An 18,942-nucleotide genomic window follows, 5' to 3' on the forward strand; every position below is an offset into this window, starting at 1 on the left:
AAACATTCCATTACCACCATGGCTCCTTATAACAGCCTATATAATGCACAAATCGGATCATGGGTGGCTTAACATACCAGACTGGTCTCGAAGAGCAGTTCGCGGCCCTCCACGGCTATTTTGTAGGCATTTGGCAGTGGGGCCCCAAACGAAAGGATGAGCTCATAGGGGAAGACCTCCAGGGGCCAGGGTTCGCCACGCTTATACACCGAGATGGCCTCCCTGCTCACCCCCAGCCACAGCTCCACTGGAAAGGCCCCGTCACAGGACTAGGAAAGGAGACAAGAAGGAGACATGGTATGAGTAGGAGAAAATTATGGTGATAGATTCACTTATAAAGTTTTCCATTTCGGTCCGGATCTGGGTGTTATTTTTTTGCAAGACACTCAGTCCAACACTATGCATCCTCATCAAGCCCTTGAATCAGGATTGTGTTCACAAGGCACTAAACATAAGAAAACAGACTGAATCAACAGGGAAACACAAATCAATTAGTTATCCAGATTTTTACAATGTTTTTAACATTTTCCATTGTGTGCCCTAATGAACACAACTTAGGTGTGATAGTGGTAGAGTAGAACAAAAATGCGAAATGACCGAGGATCCCAGACGAAACGGTGTAAGAAACCCTGTGCTAAATGTCTAAAATTGAAATGTAAACCACTGTTTGGTAAGGGCCACTCACCTCCACTTCGAAGAGCGTGGATCCGTAGCCGGGCCACTCTTTGACCAGGGCCATGTACTTCACCATGGCCAGCTCCTGGTTCATCCCCTGCAGCTTCTTCCATTTGTCCACCAGGCTGGCTCGTGCTGCCGCTATCTCCTCCCTCATCCAGGCCTCGAGCGTGTTCTCCTCCTCCAACTTCTGGCGGCTCATTGAGCCGCTCCTGAAACTACGCCTTAGCGTTCCCTCCAAGAAGCTGGAGCGCTTCTTCTCCAAGGTTCCATCGGAACGGTCCACCACTGACCCCATGCCCAAACCAGTGGCCGGGGAGAAAGTCTTGGCGGAATTTTGGATGCGGGCACGCAACCGAGTCATAGGGAACACCTGAGACATTTCGGGCACGGTAGCTTGGGGGTTGTAGTCTCCGAGGAGGTATTGTAGTCTTAGGGCAGCCAGGAACTGGAGGGTCTCCTCCGGGGCTGGGTAATGGCCTCTGATCACCGCCTCATGGGCCTGGAGGAGGACAAGAGAAAGAGAGAGGAGGAAAGAGGAAAAAGAGTGGGGGGTAGTGAAAGAGATTGTCTTTGACAAGCTGTTATCATCGGATTAACGTTTAGATTGGCAGACACAGCCAACAACAATTACGGATCTTGATAATTTAAAGTCTGTAGACCGACCGACAGACAGAAACATTGTGGATGGATATTTTTTTGCTGGTTCATACCTGCTCAAACATGAAGGCAAACTCAACACAGTCCCTGGGTACATTATCTGTGTCTAAGAAGCAGTACAGCTTAAAATAGAACTTCCAGCCTGTCTTGGTCTCATCTTGACTTGCAGAGAGCCTGGAAAAGATGAGTGAGTGTTACTAGTACTGTTCATACACACACACACACACACACACACACACACACACACACACACACACACACACACACACACACACACACACACACTATAAGTACATTAGACATGTCCTGTTCTGAAAATATTGAGTTATTATCTATAATTGGGCAGTCAGGGTAGGCTAATAAAATAGGTGTTAAAAGAAAGAAAAAATGTTTTGGGGGGCTTTTATGCCCAAAATACCAAACATTTCCTGAAACTACATCAAAATCTCTCGTTGTACCTTCCCATCTAGTCAAATCGTTGACATGCACAGCCATTCCTTACTCCACTCAATGCATAGGCCTTGCTGTTTATACTAGCTTCCTCTGTTGCAATGAGCAGAGTTCATATTTTGTGCATTCGTATTGTCTTTAAAGCTTAAACATTATTTGGGCGTGTCAACATAATTTGGCGTGCATCCCTTCAACTGAGTAAAAAAGCTAGCTAGTGAGCAAAAACAACCTGACAAAATAGGACTAAGGTAGGACTAAATGCATTTTCTTTAGCAATTTTCAAGTTAGGCTACTGTTGAATGAGAATAACGGTTTATTGGTGTATTCAAACTTGCAAAATGTAATCGGTGTGTGTGTGAAATGACCTGTGCCCACAAACCGTCTCCTGGCTTGTCCACAAACGGAAAGAATTATAGCTGGCTAGACAAAGATGCTGTCCACTTTGCACCATAGAGTTAACATGCCCCAGCGCTATCCATTCACTAGTGCTGAATCCTCAGATACCATTATAAAAGATTTTCCTTTGAAGCTTAATTTTCTCATTTTCGCCATTGGTTGGTCGAGTTTGCTTGATTTACCTTGATAAAGTATGTAGTATTTTTGATGTCTGCCTTTTATTTCAATGTAGATTTATTGTTGGAGCTATTTGTTGAGTAAATCTGGCTTTGATAATACGCTGTACCTACTCAGCCACCGCACGTCACTGACACACACACAAACGTACTTTTCAAACTTGGCAAGGACGTCAGCCACCACTGTGCGGCTCTCAATGGCTTTGTCAGTGGTGTCATTGTGCTCAAACAGGGCGAACATGTTCCTGCTGTCCTCCATAGCCAAGCCCCGTATTAGCTTCTCCACCACCTGGGACACATACACACAGTTATCAACGGTGAAGTAAGCGATCAAACAAATGAGTCAAAGTAACAAAAACTTGTAGCATTTTACGGTGGTTATCTTCAGCTAACTTACCTCCGGTATACAGCACACTGTAGACAGATATGTTTTATTTTGGTTAAGGTTATTGCAGTCCGTTACCCATTACCATTGGATCACCACAACCCTAAACTCCCAACTTGTTTCCCTCCCCGGCTCTCACCTCTCCGGCGGTGGTGTGAGAGTTGATGGTGATTTTGCAGGAGCCTCCGCCATGGCAGTGCACTGTGGTGGTCATATCCTGGCGCGCCACCACGGCCCGGATCTCCTCCTGGGAGGGTACGTACTCCCGGCCACGCGTCTTCCTCAGGGAATCCAGGCCGAATGAGGCGTAGCGTTCTATCTCCATGCCCGGGAAGAGCTCCCGAGCCCTGGAGGAGAAACAGAGGGGGAGCCCTGTTATGCTGGTGCTTTTGTTGAGTTTTAAGGCTCTGCGATACTAATGAAGCATTACTTTCATGACCTGGAAATAGCCATTTCAGGATGTGCTATACCAGATGTGAATTCTACCTGACCTGCTAGCTCCCACCATATTTCACATCTATGAATGTGACGTGGTCATTTAGTAGCACTTTATATGAAGACGGTATACATAATGCCCTCATAACACCTTTATGAAACTATTCATGACCCCTTTGTGAATGCTGCAGTATCATTCATAACATCCTTCATAACACATTTATTCAACATCATTCATAAGGAACCTTGAAAATATATGTTTTTCTTTTCAGTAATTCCAGTAGAAATCTAGTGGGAGTGAGCCTGATGGTTGTTGGTGTTTACTGGGTTAGTCCTGCACACCACAAGACTGTCTTAGCCTCTGCTGAGCTAAAGCCAAGGCATTAACTTCAGGTCTCAACATGTTACAATGACATCAATTGCTCTGGTGCTATCCAGACCTGGGATCAAATAGTACTTTTTGGACTATTCCAATGGTTCCATTGTGCCAGGCAAGCTCAATAATCAAGCACAGCTAGTTAGAGCAGCCTTTCTCAAACCTCTCCTCAGGAACCCCCAGCCGTATTTGAACTATTCCAGAGCAAACAAACCTGATTCAATTGGTCAACTAATCATCAAGCCCTTACCTAATTGAATCAGGTGTGCTAGTTTTACAACAAAACTGTGAAATGTCTGGGAGCCCCCGAGGAGAGGTTTGAGAAGCACTATCGTATTTGAAATACACAATTTACACCGAGGTCTGATTCCAACCCCTAGGCAGGGATGCCAAACTCAATTTCTGGAGGGCTGAGTGTCTTGCAAGTTCTCTCTCCTACCTTGTACTTGATTGATCAATTAAGGTCACTGATTAGTTAGGAACTCTACTTACCTGATTGTTTAGGTCTTAATTGGAAAATGATTTAAAGGAGATAACAAAAACAAGCAGATACATGGCCCTCGAGGAATTTATTTAGTTAAATAAAGGTTCAATAAAATAAATTTAAAACGAAATATATAACATCGCCCTCCGGAAATTGAGTTTGACACCTCAGCCTTACTGCCATTGTGGCCCTGAGAAACCCCTAAACTGCTACCTGGGTAATACTCCGAGTTTTAGCCGGTGCTCCCAGACTGGTGCGTAAATATTGTGCCAGGAGGTTGGGTACTGTGACAGTAAAAACATGAATTTCCGTTGTACTGATGACTAAAGAGCTATTCGAAGGGACTTTCATTTAAAAATGTTTTATGAATGATGATAAATAAATGTGTTATGACGATTGTTATGAATAATATTGCAACACTCATAAATGTGTTATGATAATATTGCAACACTCATAAAGGTGTTATGATAATATTGCAACACTCATAAAGGTGTTATGATAATATTGCAACACTCATAAAGGTGTTATGAATAATATTGCAACACTCATAAAGGTGTTATGATAATATTGCAACACTCATAAAGGTGTTATGAATAATATTGCAACACTCATAAAGGTGTTATGATAATATTGCAACACTCGTAAAGGTGTTATGAATAATATTGCAACACTCATCAAGGTGTTATGAATAATATTGCAACATCAATAAGGTGTTACCCCCATCATATAAAGTGCTCCTGCTCATTTAGCAGATGGTTTTATGCAAAGTGTTTTACTATCAGCTATCAAAAATACCCAGCATGTGTGGCCCACAACACTCTGATCCTTCTAATGTGTCATTCAACAGAAATCAAGACTGACCAAATCAAGACTGACCAACACTGGGCCCTCTCACCTCTTGAAGTGGAACTTGAGGTACTTGAGGATTCCGCGAGATGGCATGAACGTGCAGCACATGCATGCCAGGATCCTCCAGCTGCACAGGTTCCCAGGGCTGCAGGGCTGTGGGGGGCGAGTGGTCTGTTTGACCAGCTGGCAGTAGAGCTCATCCCTCAGGGGCCTCAGCTCCTGGCCCGTCTGCAGCACACCCTGGATGATGGTCACGGGGTCGGTAACACCCTCCAGGTGCTGCAGCGAGTTGAACATCTTGAGCGCCTCATCCTGGAGCGTCGTGTAGCCCTTGTTCCTCAGGGCTGCAGAGGGGAAAGGGGGTAGGTAAGGGACAATTATAGATAATAACTCAATATTTTCAGAACAGGACATGTCTAATGTACTTATAGTGTGTGTGTGTGTGTGTGTGTGTGTGTGTGTGTGTGTGTGTGTGTGTGTGTGTGTGTGTGTGTGTGTGTGTGTGTGTGTGTGTGTGTGTGTGTGTGTGATAGAGTGTGTGTGTGTGTGTGTTTGCGTGTGGCCCTAGTTTTTCAATGCTGTTTTGGGGAGAGGGAAGAGGTTACTGTCAGTTGGTGAAAAGTGAGAGCGAGAGAGAGAGAAATAAAAATTGTGTGTGTGTGTGTGTGTGTGTCTGAGAGAGAAAGACAGAGAGATGCATGTGTGTGCATGTAGAGGGAAAGAAAGAGGTTGCTATCAGTTGGTGATGTTGGTGAGGGAGGGAGCGGGTGCACAATGAAAGGAGCATAGTGTGCGATCTTACAGCTGATGTGGATGTCTCCGTAGGGCAGGGGCAGCAGTGGCGAGTGGAGCGGGTGGTGGCTGTAGCGCAGGATGGGGTTCCTCTTATAGATTTGCTCCACCACCTCGGAGTTCAGACAGTTCTCCTATGGATACAGAATGACATGACAATCTCATCGGAGAGGAGTAAAGGACGCTTCAATCTAATTATTTCTCTAAATAAATCACTATTATATAAATACACATAATCATGGCTGTCAGGGATGTTTCCAGAGTGACTAAATTTTTATTTAAAAATGATTGAAAAACCTTGATGTCCTGGATGAGCTTCTGGGTGGGGGTGTTGATGGGGGCCTTGGTGTCGATGACGTTCTGCATGGCGCTGGCCCAGCGCGTGGACTCGTTCAGGAGCTTGGTGTAGAGACGGTACGAGTGCTTCCGGCCATAAACTGTGACGTTCCAGTAACCTGGGAAACGAAAAGAGTGGAGGATTTAAAATTACAATTACATTTACTGAAAATGTATGAATTCAGTGTCAGTTGTTTTGGATATCATCTAGATCCAGGCCTATATGATCAGGACTATTTTCTAAGTAAGATCAACATTAATCATTTTTAACATTAAACCTGTCTTCGATTTTAAACTTGTCTTTGTATTTTATTAAAACAGAAGAAATTATGCTTTTTATTAAAACAGAAACATGAAGTAAGGGTATCTTGAAAAATGAATATAAGACTTCTTATATCAGTCTTAAGTATAATCTCCTTCTGATTGTACGTAGACTATACATTTACATAAATCTGTTTTCGTTATAAAAACAATTATTCGTATAGTTTTTCCCCAAATTCAGTTCTCAGTTTTGTTTTTCTAGATTTCTATTTTACAATTTTCTTTCTCAGGTTTTTCAGGTTTTCGCTCTCAATCGCACAGCAAAATTGGAAGTCCACAACAATGCTAAAACCACATCAGGAGACCACTTTTTAGGTCTGAAACTAGGTCTGAAGATTTTTGGGTGTAGTTACACTTTAGTTCAAGTGTGCACCTAGCAAGATGACAGAGGCGTCATGCCCATAGGGGCACAGGGGCATGTGCCCCATCAGAATTGTCCTGTTAAAAAAAAAAAGATTATTTAAAAAAATCTATAAAAAATGTTTTTGTTTCTCTGCAATACTACTAGCCACCTAGCAATTTTATGAAGTTGGCTTTAGCTACTGCAGATAGGTCCCCAAACTCCCAACCTCATAACTAGCTACCAAGAAGCAATTTCAGACTATCAATCAATTTAGAGTAGCTAACGTGTCTAACTACAGTGCCTTCAGAAAGTATTCACTCCCTTGACTTTTTGCACATTTTGTTATCTTACGATCTACACAAAATACTTTTTAACATTTGTCAAAAAAAAGATGAAAAATAAAACCCTAATATACACTACAAAACCAAAAGTATGTGGACTCCTGCTCATCGAAAATCTCATTCAAAAATCACGGGCGTGGAGGTCCCCCCTTTGCTGCTATACCAGCCTCCACTCTTCTGGGAAGGCTTTCCACTAGATGTTGGAACATTGCTATAGGGATTTGCTTCCATTCAGCCACAAGAGCATTAGTGAGGTCGGGCATTGATGTTGGATGATTAGGCCTGGCTCGCAATCAGCGTTTCAATTCATCCCAAAGGTGTTCGATGGGGTTGAGGTCAGGGCTCTGAGCAGGACCTCGCATTGTGCACGGGGGCATTGTCATGCTGAAACAGGAAAAGGACTTCCCCCAAACTGTTGCTACAACGTTGGAAGCACAGAATCGTCTAGAATGTAATTGTATGCTGTAGTGTTAATATTTCACTTCACTGGAACTAAGGGGCCTAGCCCGAACCATGAAAAACAGCCCGAGGCCATTGTTCATCCTCCACCAAACTTTACAGTTGCCACTATACATTGGGGCAAGTAGCGTTCTTCTGGCACCCGCCAAAGCCAGATTCATCCGTCAAACTGCCAGATGGTGAAGCGTGATTCATCACTTAAGAGAACGTGTTTCCACTGCTCCAGAGTCCAATGGCAGCGAACTTTACAGCCAATTCTTGGCATTGCGCATGGTGATCTTAGGCTTGTGTGAGGCTGCTCGCCATGTAAACCCATTTCATGACGCTCCGGACGAACATTTCTTGTGCTTATGTTGCTTCCAGAGGCAGTATGGAACTCGGTAGTGTTGCAACCGATGACAGATGATTTTTGCGCTTCAGCACCCTCCGGCGGTCCCATTCTGTGAGCTTATGTGGTCTACCACTTCGTGGCTGAGCCGTTGTTGCTCCTAGCCAGTTCCACTTCATAACAACAGCACTTACAGTTGACCGGGGAATCCTATGACGATGCCACGTTGAAAGTCACTGAGCTGTTCAGTAAGGCCATTCTACTGCCAATGTTTGTCTATGGAGATTGCATGACTGTGTGCTCAATTTTATACACCCGTCAGCAACGGGACTGGTTGAAAAAGCCAAATCCACAAATTTTAAGGGTTGTCCACATACTTTTGTATATATAGTGTATTTTTCAGTGAGTTTTGTGTATACTCACTTCTTAATCCCCAGGATGCATATCAAAGTAGTTTAGTGGAAGTATATAAATGATCAATTAATTAATAAGGCTGATGGAACAGATCAGAATGTTAAGCTTAAATTGTTGATAAACTATCATTTCTTCACATTTTAGGCACAGCAATGTGCACACGATTGTAGGCCTACGTGTGAATGTTCCAGAATTCACTTTGCGAGAAAAACACCTTTCTAAAATGTGCACCGCTTTTGAGAGCAGTTTCATGGAGAGAGATGGACATATCCGGTCAAAATTTAGAAAGAGGGGAGGATTAAAGATGCAACAACTATCATGGGCTGATAATATGACTAGGATAGAAAAGGAAAAAGAAAGCCAATAGAACTGGAGGAAGTGAGGAAGTATTTATAAATTAATTGCCTCCACGTTTTTATGGTGGGATTTTGGATATAGGCTACTTTGAAGCAAGGTAAGATATGCCTCATAATATGAACAAAAATATCAGGTTTCATATATAGCGAGAGAGGGCTAATGATAGGCCTAACCATGCTCTGGAATATGGAAAGGCTTTCCCTATAACCTTCTCGTTGTAACCCCCTGGAGTTGACTGATGCATCAGTCAGTTGAAGTTACAGATATCAGTTTTTGTTTTGCATTGTGAGACCGTGAGACATCCCGAAAATCGGTCTTCTCACGAAAACGTCTGTAGCTTCTGAACAGTTTGACCTACAAACTATTATGACCACTCTACGACCCCCACAAGTGTCAGGGGACTCGTCTGATGTCGGTACAGTTGATATACCGAACTGAGTCCGAACTGTTTGGGCTACAAACTAATGTGATCCCACTGTGGAAAGGGAACACGATGGTGTTCTCTGTTTTGCTCTACGACCCCCACAACTGTCGCGGGAAGTATGAAGGCAGTTTGTGGCTACCAGAAAAAGTGGTTATGTGTAAAAATTAAAAAATATATAATACGAGCATTCTTATGTCTCCTAGATAAAGGACAAGCACTTCAATACCTTGTTTTTTATGTAGCCTTTTTGCCATTTATGAATGTGTTATTCAATGCGTTTCTCTGGGCTATAGTAGTAAAGACCATATTCAATATTATATCCCCCCCAAAAATACATATATTTCTTTTGATACCTAAAGGGGTCCTAAAATTCAAAATCAAATAGCTAAATTATCCAAATTATGACCATCTTAAAACAATTCCATATGTCAGCTTAGAACCCCCCCCCCCCCCCCCAACGGCTTTTAAGAATGAAATATTAACCAGCCTATGCCTACCTGGCAGAATGATATCATGATTATTTGCAACAATCTAGAGACCATCTAACTCCATCTCATGTGCTACAGAAACACCTCTAACCAAACAACAGTCCTAAGTGCCTGTACACTGGAATTAAAGAGTAACTACACTAACTACACACTTGGAAATATTTTTTTTTCTCTGTGGTCTCTTGATGTGGTTTACGCATTTACAACATGGATTTACAACATCCAATTTTGTTGTTTTACTATTAACCTGTTGAGTGTAGGGGGCAGTATTTTGAGGTTTGGATGAAAAACGTACCCAAATGAAACTGCCTATTTCTCAGGCCCAGAATCTAGAATATTCATATAATTGTCATATTATGATAGAAAACACTCAAAAGTTTCCAAAACTGTCAAAATATTGTCTGTGAGACCTCCCGGGTGGTTAAGTGTGGTTAAGTGGTTAATGGTGCTGTACTGCAGCGCCAGCTGTGCCACCAGAGACCCTGGGTTCGCACCCAGGCTCTGTCGTAACTGGCCGCGACCGGGAGGTCCGTGGGGCGACGCACAATTGGCCTAGCGTCGTCCGGGTTAGGGTGGCTTGGCCGGTAGGGATATCCTTGTCTCATCACGCACCAGTGACTCCTGTGGCGGGCTGAGCGCAGTGCGCGCCAGCCAAGGTTGCCAGGTGCACGGTGTTTCCTCTGACACATTGGTGCGGCTGGCTTCCGGGTTGGATGTGCGCTGTGTTAAGAAGCAGTGCGGCTTGGTTGGGTTGTGTATCGGAGGACGCATGAATTTCAACCTTCGTCTCTCCCGAGCCCGTACGGGAGTTGTAGCGATGAGACAAGATAGTAGCTACTAAAAACAATTGGATACCACGAAATTGGGGAGAAAAAGGGGTAAAAAAAAATAATATATATATATTGTCTGTGAGTATAACAGAACTGATATTGCAGGCGAAAGTGAGCGTAACAGGCAGTCCGGAAGTGCTGTTTTTCCTGAAAGCTCTCTGTTCCATAGCCTGCCTTCACTCCATTTAAAGGGATATCAACCAGATTCCTTTTCCTATGGCTTCCCCATGGTGTGAACAGTCTTTAGACATAGTTTCAGGCTTTTATTTTGAAAAATGAGCGAGAAAGATCACATCGCGTCATTGGATGGCTGGGTGCCAGCAGCGTTTTGCATGCGCAACAGTTTGGAGCAGACATTTTCTCTCTCTCTCCTATTAAAGAAGCTACAGTCCCGGTTGAAATATTATCGATTATATATTGTAAAAACAACCTGAGGATTGATTATAAAAAATGTTTGACATGTTTCTACGAACTTTACGGATACTATTTAGAATTTGAGTTTGCCTGGTCTTGACCGCTCAAGTCTGTGGATTTCTGAACATAACACTCCAACCAAATGGAGGTATTTTGGATATAAAAATAATCTTTATGGAACAGAAGGAACATTTATTGTGTACCTGGGAGTCTCGTGAGTGCAAACATCCGAAGATCATCAAAGGTAAGCGATTCATTTTATTGCTTTTCTGACTTTCGTGACCAATCTACTTGGCTGCAAGCTGTTTGTAATGTTTTTTCCTACTGAGAGAGGTGTCCTTACATAAACGCCTGGTATGCTTTCGCCGAAAAGCTTTTTTGAAATCTGACACGCCAGGTGGATTAACAACAGGCTAAGGTGTGTTTTGCTATATTGCACTTGTGATTTTATGAAAATGAAATATTTTTTGTAATTTAATTTGAATTTGGCGCTCTGCAATTCAGAGGATGTTGACGAAAATGATCCCGGTAACAGGATGAATGAATTAAAAAAGTGTGGCTTCAACAGCCAAAATCTGAAAAGGGGAAACATCTGAAACCTGTGAATTTCTGACTCAGTTTGACAGCCTAATTTATCTGTTTAAATAGTAGGCATACTATTATCCTACTTGCACAGTACAGCTTGGGTTGGCCTAACTGTGAAAGACCAATATGGGATTTATCATTTTAGGTCATTCACAGTGTGTCACTGTTTCTCTTAGAATTTTTCACACGGGGAACCTTTCTTCCACCGTGTGGGCCGTTTGGGACATTCTGGAGTATACCCACTTCTCCAGGTACCACTACACTGCTTTTAGATGCACACCAAACATGCTGCAACTTGTTTTCTCACAAACTGTCCGCTCTCTGTCTTCACAGCAACTCACTGACTGGAGACGAGCAGGTTAAAGAGAACGTCTCTGATTGGATGGAAAGTTAGGGGTGATTCGACTAATGGGCTGTCGGTTATTCTAACTAAAGGGACAAACTAGGGGTGCATAGGGAAATTAAATATAAAGGCCTTTTCTACAATGATCTTGTTAGTATGAGATAATAGCAGCATTTCCATGATTAAATATTACATTTCAATCTCATTTTGGATAATTCTCCACTCACTTCCAGACTCTCCAAGCATTTGTAATACAAGATAAAATAAAACAAACAAAATAAACAAACACAACCCAGAATAAAAAGGCCCTGCAGGGACGGGACTTCCTCCCTCAGCACATCTGCATCCTAATCAGTGTGGCTACCTCATGGACTGAGTGAAGTGTTTGGAGAAGTGTTCTGGTTATATTCCTCCTATTTCCTGTTTCTCCTTTGATGCGATATTGATTAAGTTTGTCCTCTTTCCTTTCCTACATATGTATCTGATGTGGTTTAGATCCCTCAAACCGAACTCTGGACCTCGAAGCCAGTTCCACTGCATTTCTCATTGTTCCCCTATAATCAGGGACTGATCTAGACATGGGACACCAGGTGTGTGCAATTCATTATCAGATAGAACAGGAAACCAGCGTTTTACCTACCATTGCCTAGTTTGTTAGCCATTAACCTAGCCTTATCCTCTTATACAGGCCTTTGTTCTTGAGTATCTACTTATCCTTATATTGTTGTACTGAATTAGATATGTATTCTTTACATGGTTTATTTCCCAGAAAACATCCATCCAACTTTCGTCCTTAGATCCGTACCCTCTTCCTTTACAAACATCGAAGCTTAAAATATCAAGACCAAGAAGACAAACCTGTGTAAAACAAATTGGTCAAAGGTTACCCTCCTCTCACCTTGTGTTCCTACAGACTCACCCGTTGTGTTACCTCCCAGCCATCTCTTACCCGTTTTATTTAGCTTTCCCTCATTCTTACACGAATCGTACTGTCCTGGCTCGGATATTCTCTTTTCACGTAGTCCTTTCTAGCAAGGGTCGCACAACTATGATGAAATGCAGAACTAAGCCAGCACAGTAGAGTTCGGCTTGACTCGGTTCAGCTCAGTAGTGTGAAAAGGCTTTCACCTGGATGTGTAACCAAGCCAGCAAAGTACAACACAGCTCGGCTCAGCTCGTAGTGTGAAAATGTTATCAGGTGCGTGCAAAACCAGGCTAGCGCAGTAAAATACAGCTAGGCTCAGCTCAGTAGTGTGAAAAAGGTATATGTAGCTAATCCAGTACTAACCTGTCTCCTTGAAGACCTTCTCGTCAGGCTGCACCACTGAGCACAGGCTATTGAGCACCAAGGTGCCCAACTTGAGGGTGTTGCGCTCCGAGCTTTTATAGTAGTCCAGGGAGTTGTGGGTAAGCAGGAACCAGCGCTTCTTCAGCTTCAGAGAGGCTCTGCTGCTGTTCTTCATCTCCTTGTGGAGCCAGCCTAACGAGGCAGATATTTGAACCATTTTACAACTCAATCAAAATCAAATATCAACCGAAATGTATCCCTAAAGGTGTAGCATAATATAATATAACGATCTGGTCAGATATGCTGTAACATAATATAATACTATAATGTCGGACCTCTGGCGCTAATGTAACGTAACAATGTCTGACCTCTGATGATGAACTCCTGTCCCTCCACACGTGTGTCTCCTTTGGAACGTTGCAGCAATGTTATCCAGTGGTGCATCTCTTCAGGAGTGTCGGCATTGCAGTGTAACACCCTGTTAGCTGTGATCATCACAAAGGAGTTGGTCCTGGGAAGGGAGAGGAGTGAAGTTGTAGATTTAGTTCAACTATGTTTATTTGAATGTATCTTTGTATTTGTATTTATTAAGGATCCCCAGACAATAAAAAATATTACATGACATTACATTTCACAACACTTTGTGTTCCCTCAGGCCACTACTCTACTATCACAGACAGTACCTACATTACAAAATCCATGTGTACGTGTGTGTAGTAGAGGTCGACCGATTAAATCGGAATGGCTGATTAATTAGGGCCGATTTTAAGTTTTCATAACAATTGGAAATCAGTATTTTTGGACACCGATTTGGACGTTTTTTTTTTTTTTACACCTTTATTTAATATTTCTTTAACTAGGCAAGTCAATGACGGCCTAGGAACGGTGGGTTAATTAACTGCCTCGTTCAGGGGCAGAACGACAGATTTTTACCTTGTCAGCTCGGGGGATTCAATCTTGCAACCTTGCAGTTAACTACTCCAACGCTCTAACCACCTGATTACATTGCACTCCACGAGGAGACTGCCTGTTATGCGAATGTAGTAAGCCAAGGTAAGTTGCTAGCTAGCATTAAACTTATCTTATAAAAAACAATCAATCAATCATAATCACTAGTTAACTACACATGGTTGATGATATTACTAGTTTATCTAGCGTGTACTGCATTGCATATAATCGATGCGGTGCGTATCGTTGCTCCAATGTGTACCTAACCATAAACATCAATGCCTTTCTTAAAATCAATACACAGAAGTATATATTTTTAAACCTGCATATTTAGCTAAAAGAAATCCAGGTTAGCAGGCAATATAAACCAGGTGAAATTGTGTCACTTCTCTTGCGTTCATTTCACGCAGAGTCGGGGTATATGCAACAGTTTGGGTCCCCTGGCTCGTTGCGAACTAATTTGCCAGAATTTTACGTAATTATGACATAACATTGAAGGTTGTACAATGTATCAGGAATATTTAGACTTATGGATGCCACCCGTTTGATAAAATACGGAACGGTTCCGTATTTCAATGAAAGAATAAACGTCTTGTTTTCGAGATGATAGTTTCCGGATTTGATAGAGCAGTCTGACTGAGCGATGGTAGGCATCAGCAGGCTCGTAAGCATTCATTCAAACAGCACTTTTGTGCGTTTGCCAGCAGCTGTTTATGACTTCAAGCCTATCAACTCCCGAGATTAGGCTGGTGTAACCGATGTGAAATGGCTAGCTAGTTAGCGGGGTGCACGCTAATAGCGTTTCAAACGTCACTCGCTCTGAGACTTGGAGTGGTTGTTCCCCTTGCTCTGCATGGGTAACGCTGCTTCGAGGGCGGCTGTTGTCGTTGTGTTCCTGGTTCGAGCCCAGGTAGCAGCGAGGAGAGGGATGGACTGGTAATACTAAAGTGCCTATAAGAACATCCAATAGTCAAAGGTATATGAAATACAAATGGTATAGAGAGAAATAGTCCTATAATTCCTATAATAACTACAACCTAAAACTTCTTACATGGGAATATTGAAGACTCATGTCTTCAATATAGACTCATATATTCTCATGTTCTGAGCAAGGAACTTAAATGTTAGCTTTCTTACATGGCACATATTGCACTTTTACTTTCTTCTCCAACACTTTGTTTTTGCATTATTTAAACCAAATTGAACATGTTTCATTATTTATTTGAGGCTAAATTGATTTTATTGATGTATTATATTAAGTTAAAAATAAGTGTTCATTCAGTATTGTTGTAATTGCCATTATTACAAATAAATCAAATAAAAATTGTCAGATTAATCGGTATAGTTTTTTTTTGTTCCTCCAATAATAGGTTTCGGTATCGGCGTTGAAAAATCATAATCGGTCGACCTCTAGTGTGTAGAGTGCATGTCTTATCATGTGTATGTGTAAGTGTGTGTCTGTGCCTGTGTGTGTGTCTCTTCACAGTCCCTGCGGTTCTATAAGGTGTATTTTTATCTGCTTTTTAAATCAGATTTTACTGCTTGCATCAGTTACCTGATGTGGAATACAGTTCAATGTAGCCATGGCTCTATGTAGTACTGTTTGCCTCCCATAGTCTGTTCTTGACTTGGGGACTGTGAAGAGACCTTTGGTGGCATGTCTTGGGGGGTATGCATGGGTGTCCAAGCTAGTAGTTCAAACAGACACCTCGGTGCATTCAGCATGTCAACACATCACAAAAACAAGTAGTGATGAATTTAATCTCTCCTCCACTTTGAGCCATGAGAGATTTACAAGCATATTAGCTCTCTGTGTACATTTAAGGGCCAGCCGTGCTGCCCTGTTCTGAGACAATTCATCTTCCGAAGTCCCTCTTTGTGGCACCTGACCACACGTAGTAGTACAGGTGCGACAAAACTAGGGCCTGTAGGACCTGCCTTGTTGATAGTGCTGTTAAGAAGGTAGAGTAACGCTTTATTATGGACAGACTTCTCACCATCTTAGCTACTGTTATATCAACATGTTTTGACCATGACAATGTACAGTCCAGTCACCTCAACTTGTTTAATTTCAACATTATATATTGCAATATTTAGGACTCATTTATTCTTTGAAACACATTCTGAAACTAACTGCAGCTCCATGTTAAGTGTTGCAGTGATTTCACTCGATGTAGTAGCTGACGTGTATAGTGTTGAGTTATCCTCATACATAGACCCTAACACCCTCTGTGTTTTGTTAGACAGGTAACTCTGTATCCACATTATAGCAGGGGTTGTAAAGCCATAACACATACGTTTTTCCAATAGCAGACTATGATCGATAATGTCAAAAGCCACACTGAAGTCTAACAAAACAGCCCCCACAATCTATCATTAATTTCTCTCAACCAATCATCAGTCATTTGTGTAAGGGCTGTGCTCGTTAAATCTCCTTCCCTATAAGCGTGCTGATTTTTTTGTTGTCTATTTGTTTACTGTAAAATAGCATTGTATCTGGTCAAACACCATTTTTTCCAGAAGTTTACTTACAGACTGATTGGTTTTGATCCAGTAAAGGGGGCTTTTACTATTCTTGGGGAGCGGAATGACTTTTACAGAGTGGCAAGTAGCCTAGTGGTTAAGAGGTTGTAACTGAAAGATTGCTTGTTTGAATCTTCGAGCTGGCAAGGTGAAAAATCTGTTTATGTGCCCTTGAGCAAAGCACTTACCCCTATCCAGTCGCTCTGGATAAGAGTGTCTGCTAAATGACTAAAATGTAAATGTAAAATGCTTCCCTCAAGGCCTGAGGGCACACATTCTAGTAGGCTTAAATTGAAGATATGGCAAGTAGGAGTGGCAATATCGTCCGCTATTTTCCTCAGTAATTTTCCACCCAAGTTGTCAGACCCCGGTAGCTTGTCATTGTTGATTAGACACTTCACTTCTTCCACAATCACTTTACACAATTCAAAATGACAATAATTTGATCAGTTATACTTGGATGTGTAATGTCCGCGTTTGTAGCTGGCATGTCATGCCTAAGTTTGCTAATCTTGCTAATAAAAAATCATTCAAGTAATTGGCAATATCAGTGGGTTTTGTGATGAATGAGCCAACTGGTTCAATGAATAATGAAGCTGAGATTTCCTTTTTGCACAAAATGTCATTTAATAAGGTGCTCCAAAGCTTTTAACTGTCATTCTTTATATCATTTATCTTTGATTCATAGTATAGTTTCTTATTATTATTTTTCAGTTTAATCACATGATTTCTCTATAGCAGTACATTTGCCAATCAGTTGAGAGGCAGACTTATTTGTCATTCCTTTTGCCTCATCCCTTTCAACCATATCATTTTTCAATTCCTCCTCAATCCACGGGGATTTAATAATTTTTACGTTTTAATTGGGTGCATCAGTAACTGGAATATGAATTTCATAAATGTGTCAAGTGCAGCGTCTGGTTGCTCCTCATTACACACCAGACCAACAAACAGTATTTACATCATCAACATATGAATCACTACAAAACATATTGTATGACCTCTTATACACTATATTAGGCCCAGCCTTTGGAACTCTGGTTTTCCTAGATATGGTTACTATATTGTGATCACTACATTCTATGGATTTGGATACTGCTTTAAAGCAGAGTTCTGCAGCATTAGTAAAGATGTTGATGATTTCATTCCTGTGCTGTTTGTAACTACCCTGGTAGGTTGACTGATAACCTGGACAAGGTTGAAGGCACTGGTTACAGTTTGAAGCTTATGTTTTTTATCCTCACAAGGTGAGGTATTGAAAGGTATTGAAAACTGGGGTGTCAATCATTTTGACCCCTATCTTTTTGAGAGAAAAAAGTACTACTTGTTCAACAAATCTCTTTCTCCGAGCAATTGTTTCAGTATAAAATAATATCATTTCCCCAATGTTGCTCAGTATTTGAACTATTTATTTTATACAGTCATTTTTCTTCATCTTTATCAAGGGTGTCCATCATTTTGGACCCTACTGTCGGTGTAACTTGAATCTTACCGTTCAGGGTTGTCTGACGCACAGACTGAATCGATCAAGCCAACATCGAGGGTTCCCTGGGGAGAGAGAGAGCCTTTATAAGAGAGAGAATAGATGTCCTTCAACTACCAGTCAGAACACAAAGTCACTTTACACAAAAGATACGGTTCAGTGTGACTGGGGTTCTGATGTGAGTTTGACCTTCTTCCAACTCCCTAGGTTCTCATTATTTCCCCACATCCACACACACACACACACACACTCCCCCAATGAAGAGTGGCCACTGCCTCAGCAACAGCTAATTGGGGATCCTAATAAATACCTGTTCTGAATCAGACGCCATCCCCCAAAAACCACAATGTTTTCCAGCATTCTGTATACCCAGCTTTCCCTTTACATACTGTATAACCAAAGCTCCCGTATTGAACTCTATTTCCCATCATCCTCCTCTTCTTCCTGTAGTACTTACCACTGCATTCTGGGGGTTGGCTTGTTCGTCGTGCATCTCCCTGATCTCTTGCTCTGTGGAGGTGTGCACCTGGCTGAGCACACTGAACCACTGACTGAAAACACAGAGAAGAGTGTCAGCCAATAGGAACCACAGAAACTACACACAGGAACAATACAACAAGAATACAACATTAGTTACAGAGAACAACAGAAATGTGTCTTCTGCTCCATTCTCACCCCTCCAGGCAGCACACATCACACATACAGCTGAGACGAGCACAGGGTAAAGCTGCAGTGCAGCACCCCTGAATGGAGAGCATGTTGTGGGGTTAAGGGCCTTGCTCAAGGGCACAACAAGGGAATGTCTTGAGGATATAAACCCAGCAGCCCACCAGTTGCCAGATCAATTCCGCCCCTTGTCCAGCACCCGGCCTGGGACTCGAAACGGCCACCTTTTGGCTACAAGTCCAACTCCTTAGCCATTGGGCTAACTACCACCGAAGAGTGTCAGCCTATAACAGCGGAACAAAGAACTGTAAATCTTGTCTGCGCTGGATTGACATTTATTTTAGTGGTCTGTCACAGGAGTTATTTCCAGCAA

General features: G+C 42.1%; 1 protein-coding gene across 1 annotated transcript in view; it reads right to left on the bottom strand.

Annotated features, from left to right (window-relative positions):
* myo10 (myosin X) overlaps nucleotides 1-18,942 on the bottom strand; it is a 247,119-nt gene that overhangs the window by 3,655 nt on the left and 224,522 nt on the right. Inside the window, exons 29-40 of the mRNA XM_020466612.2 lie at nucleotides 18,361-18,454; nucleotides 17,913-17,968; nucleotides 13,318-13,460; nucleotides 12,950-13,141; nucleotides 5,976-6,133; nucleotides 5,689-5,812; nucleotides 4,933-5,230; nucleotides 2,882-3,089; nucleotides 2,510-2,646; nucleotides 1,389-1,509; nucleotides 686-1,177; nucleotides 78-269 (exon numbers count right to left, since the gene is read on the bottom strand). Coding sequence (XP_020322201.2) covers nucleotides 78-269; nucleotides 686-1,177; nucleotides 1,389-1,509; nucleotides 2,510-2,646; nucleotides 2,882-3,089; nucleotides 4,933-5,230; nucleotides 5,689-5,812; nucleotides 5,976-6,133; nucleotides 12,950-13,141; nucleotides 13,318-13,460; nucleotides 17,913-17,968; nucleotides 18,361-18,454 — 2,215 coding nt within the window. The remainder of the gene's footprint in view (nucleotides 1-77; nucleotides 270-685; nucleotides 1,178-1,388; nucleotides 1,510-2,509; nucleotides 2,647-2,881; nucleotides 3,090-4,932; nucleotides 5,231-5,688; nucleotides 5,813-5,975; nucleotides 6,134-12,949; nucleotides 13,142-13,317; nucleotides 13,461-17,912; nucleotides 17,969-18,360; nucleotides 18,455-18,942) is intronic.

The sequence above is a fragment of the Oncorhynchus kisutch genome, linkage group LG30, assembly GCF_002021735.2.
Source record: "Oncorhynchus kisutch isolate 150728-3 linkage group LG30, Okis_V2, whole genome shotgun sequence".
Lineage (NCBI taxonomy): Eukaryota > Metazoa > Chordata > Actinopteri > Salmoniformes > Salmonidae > Oncorhynchus > Oncorhynchus kisutch.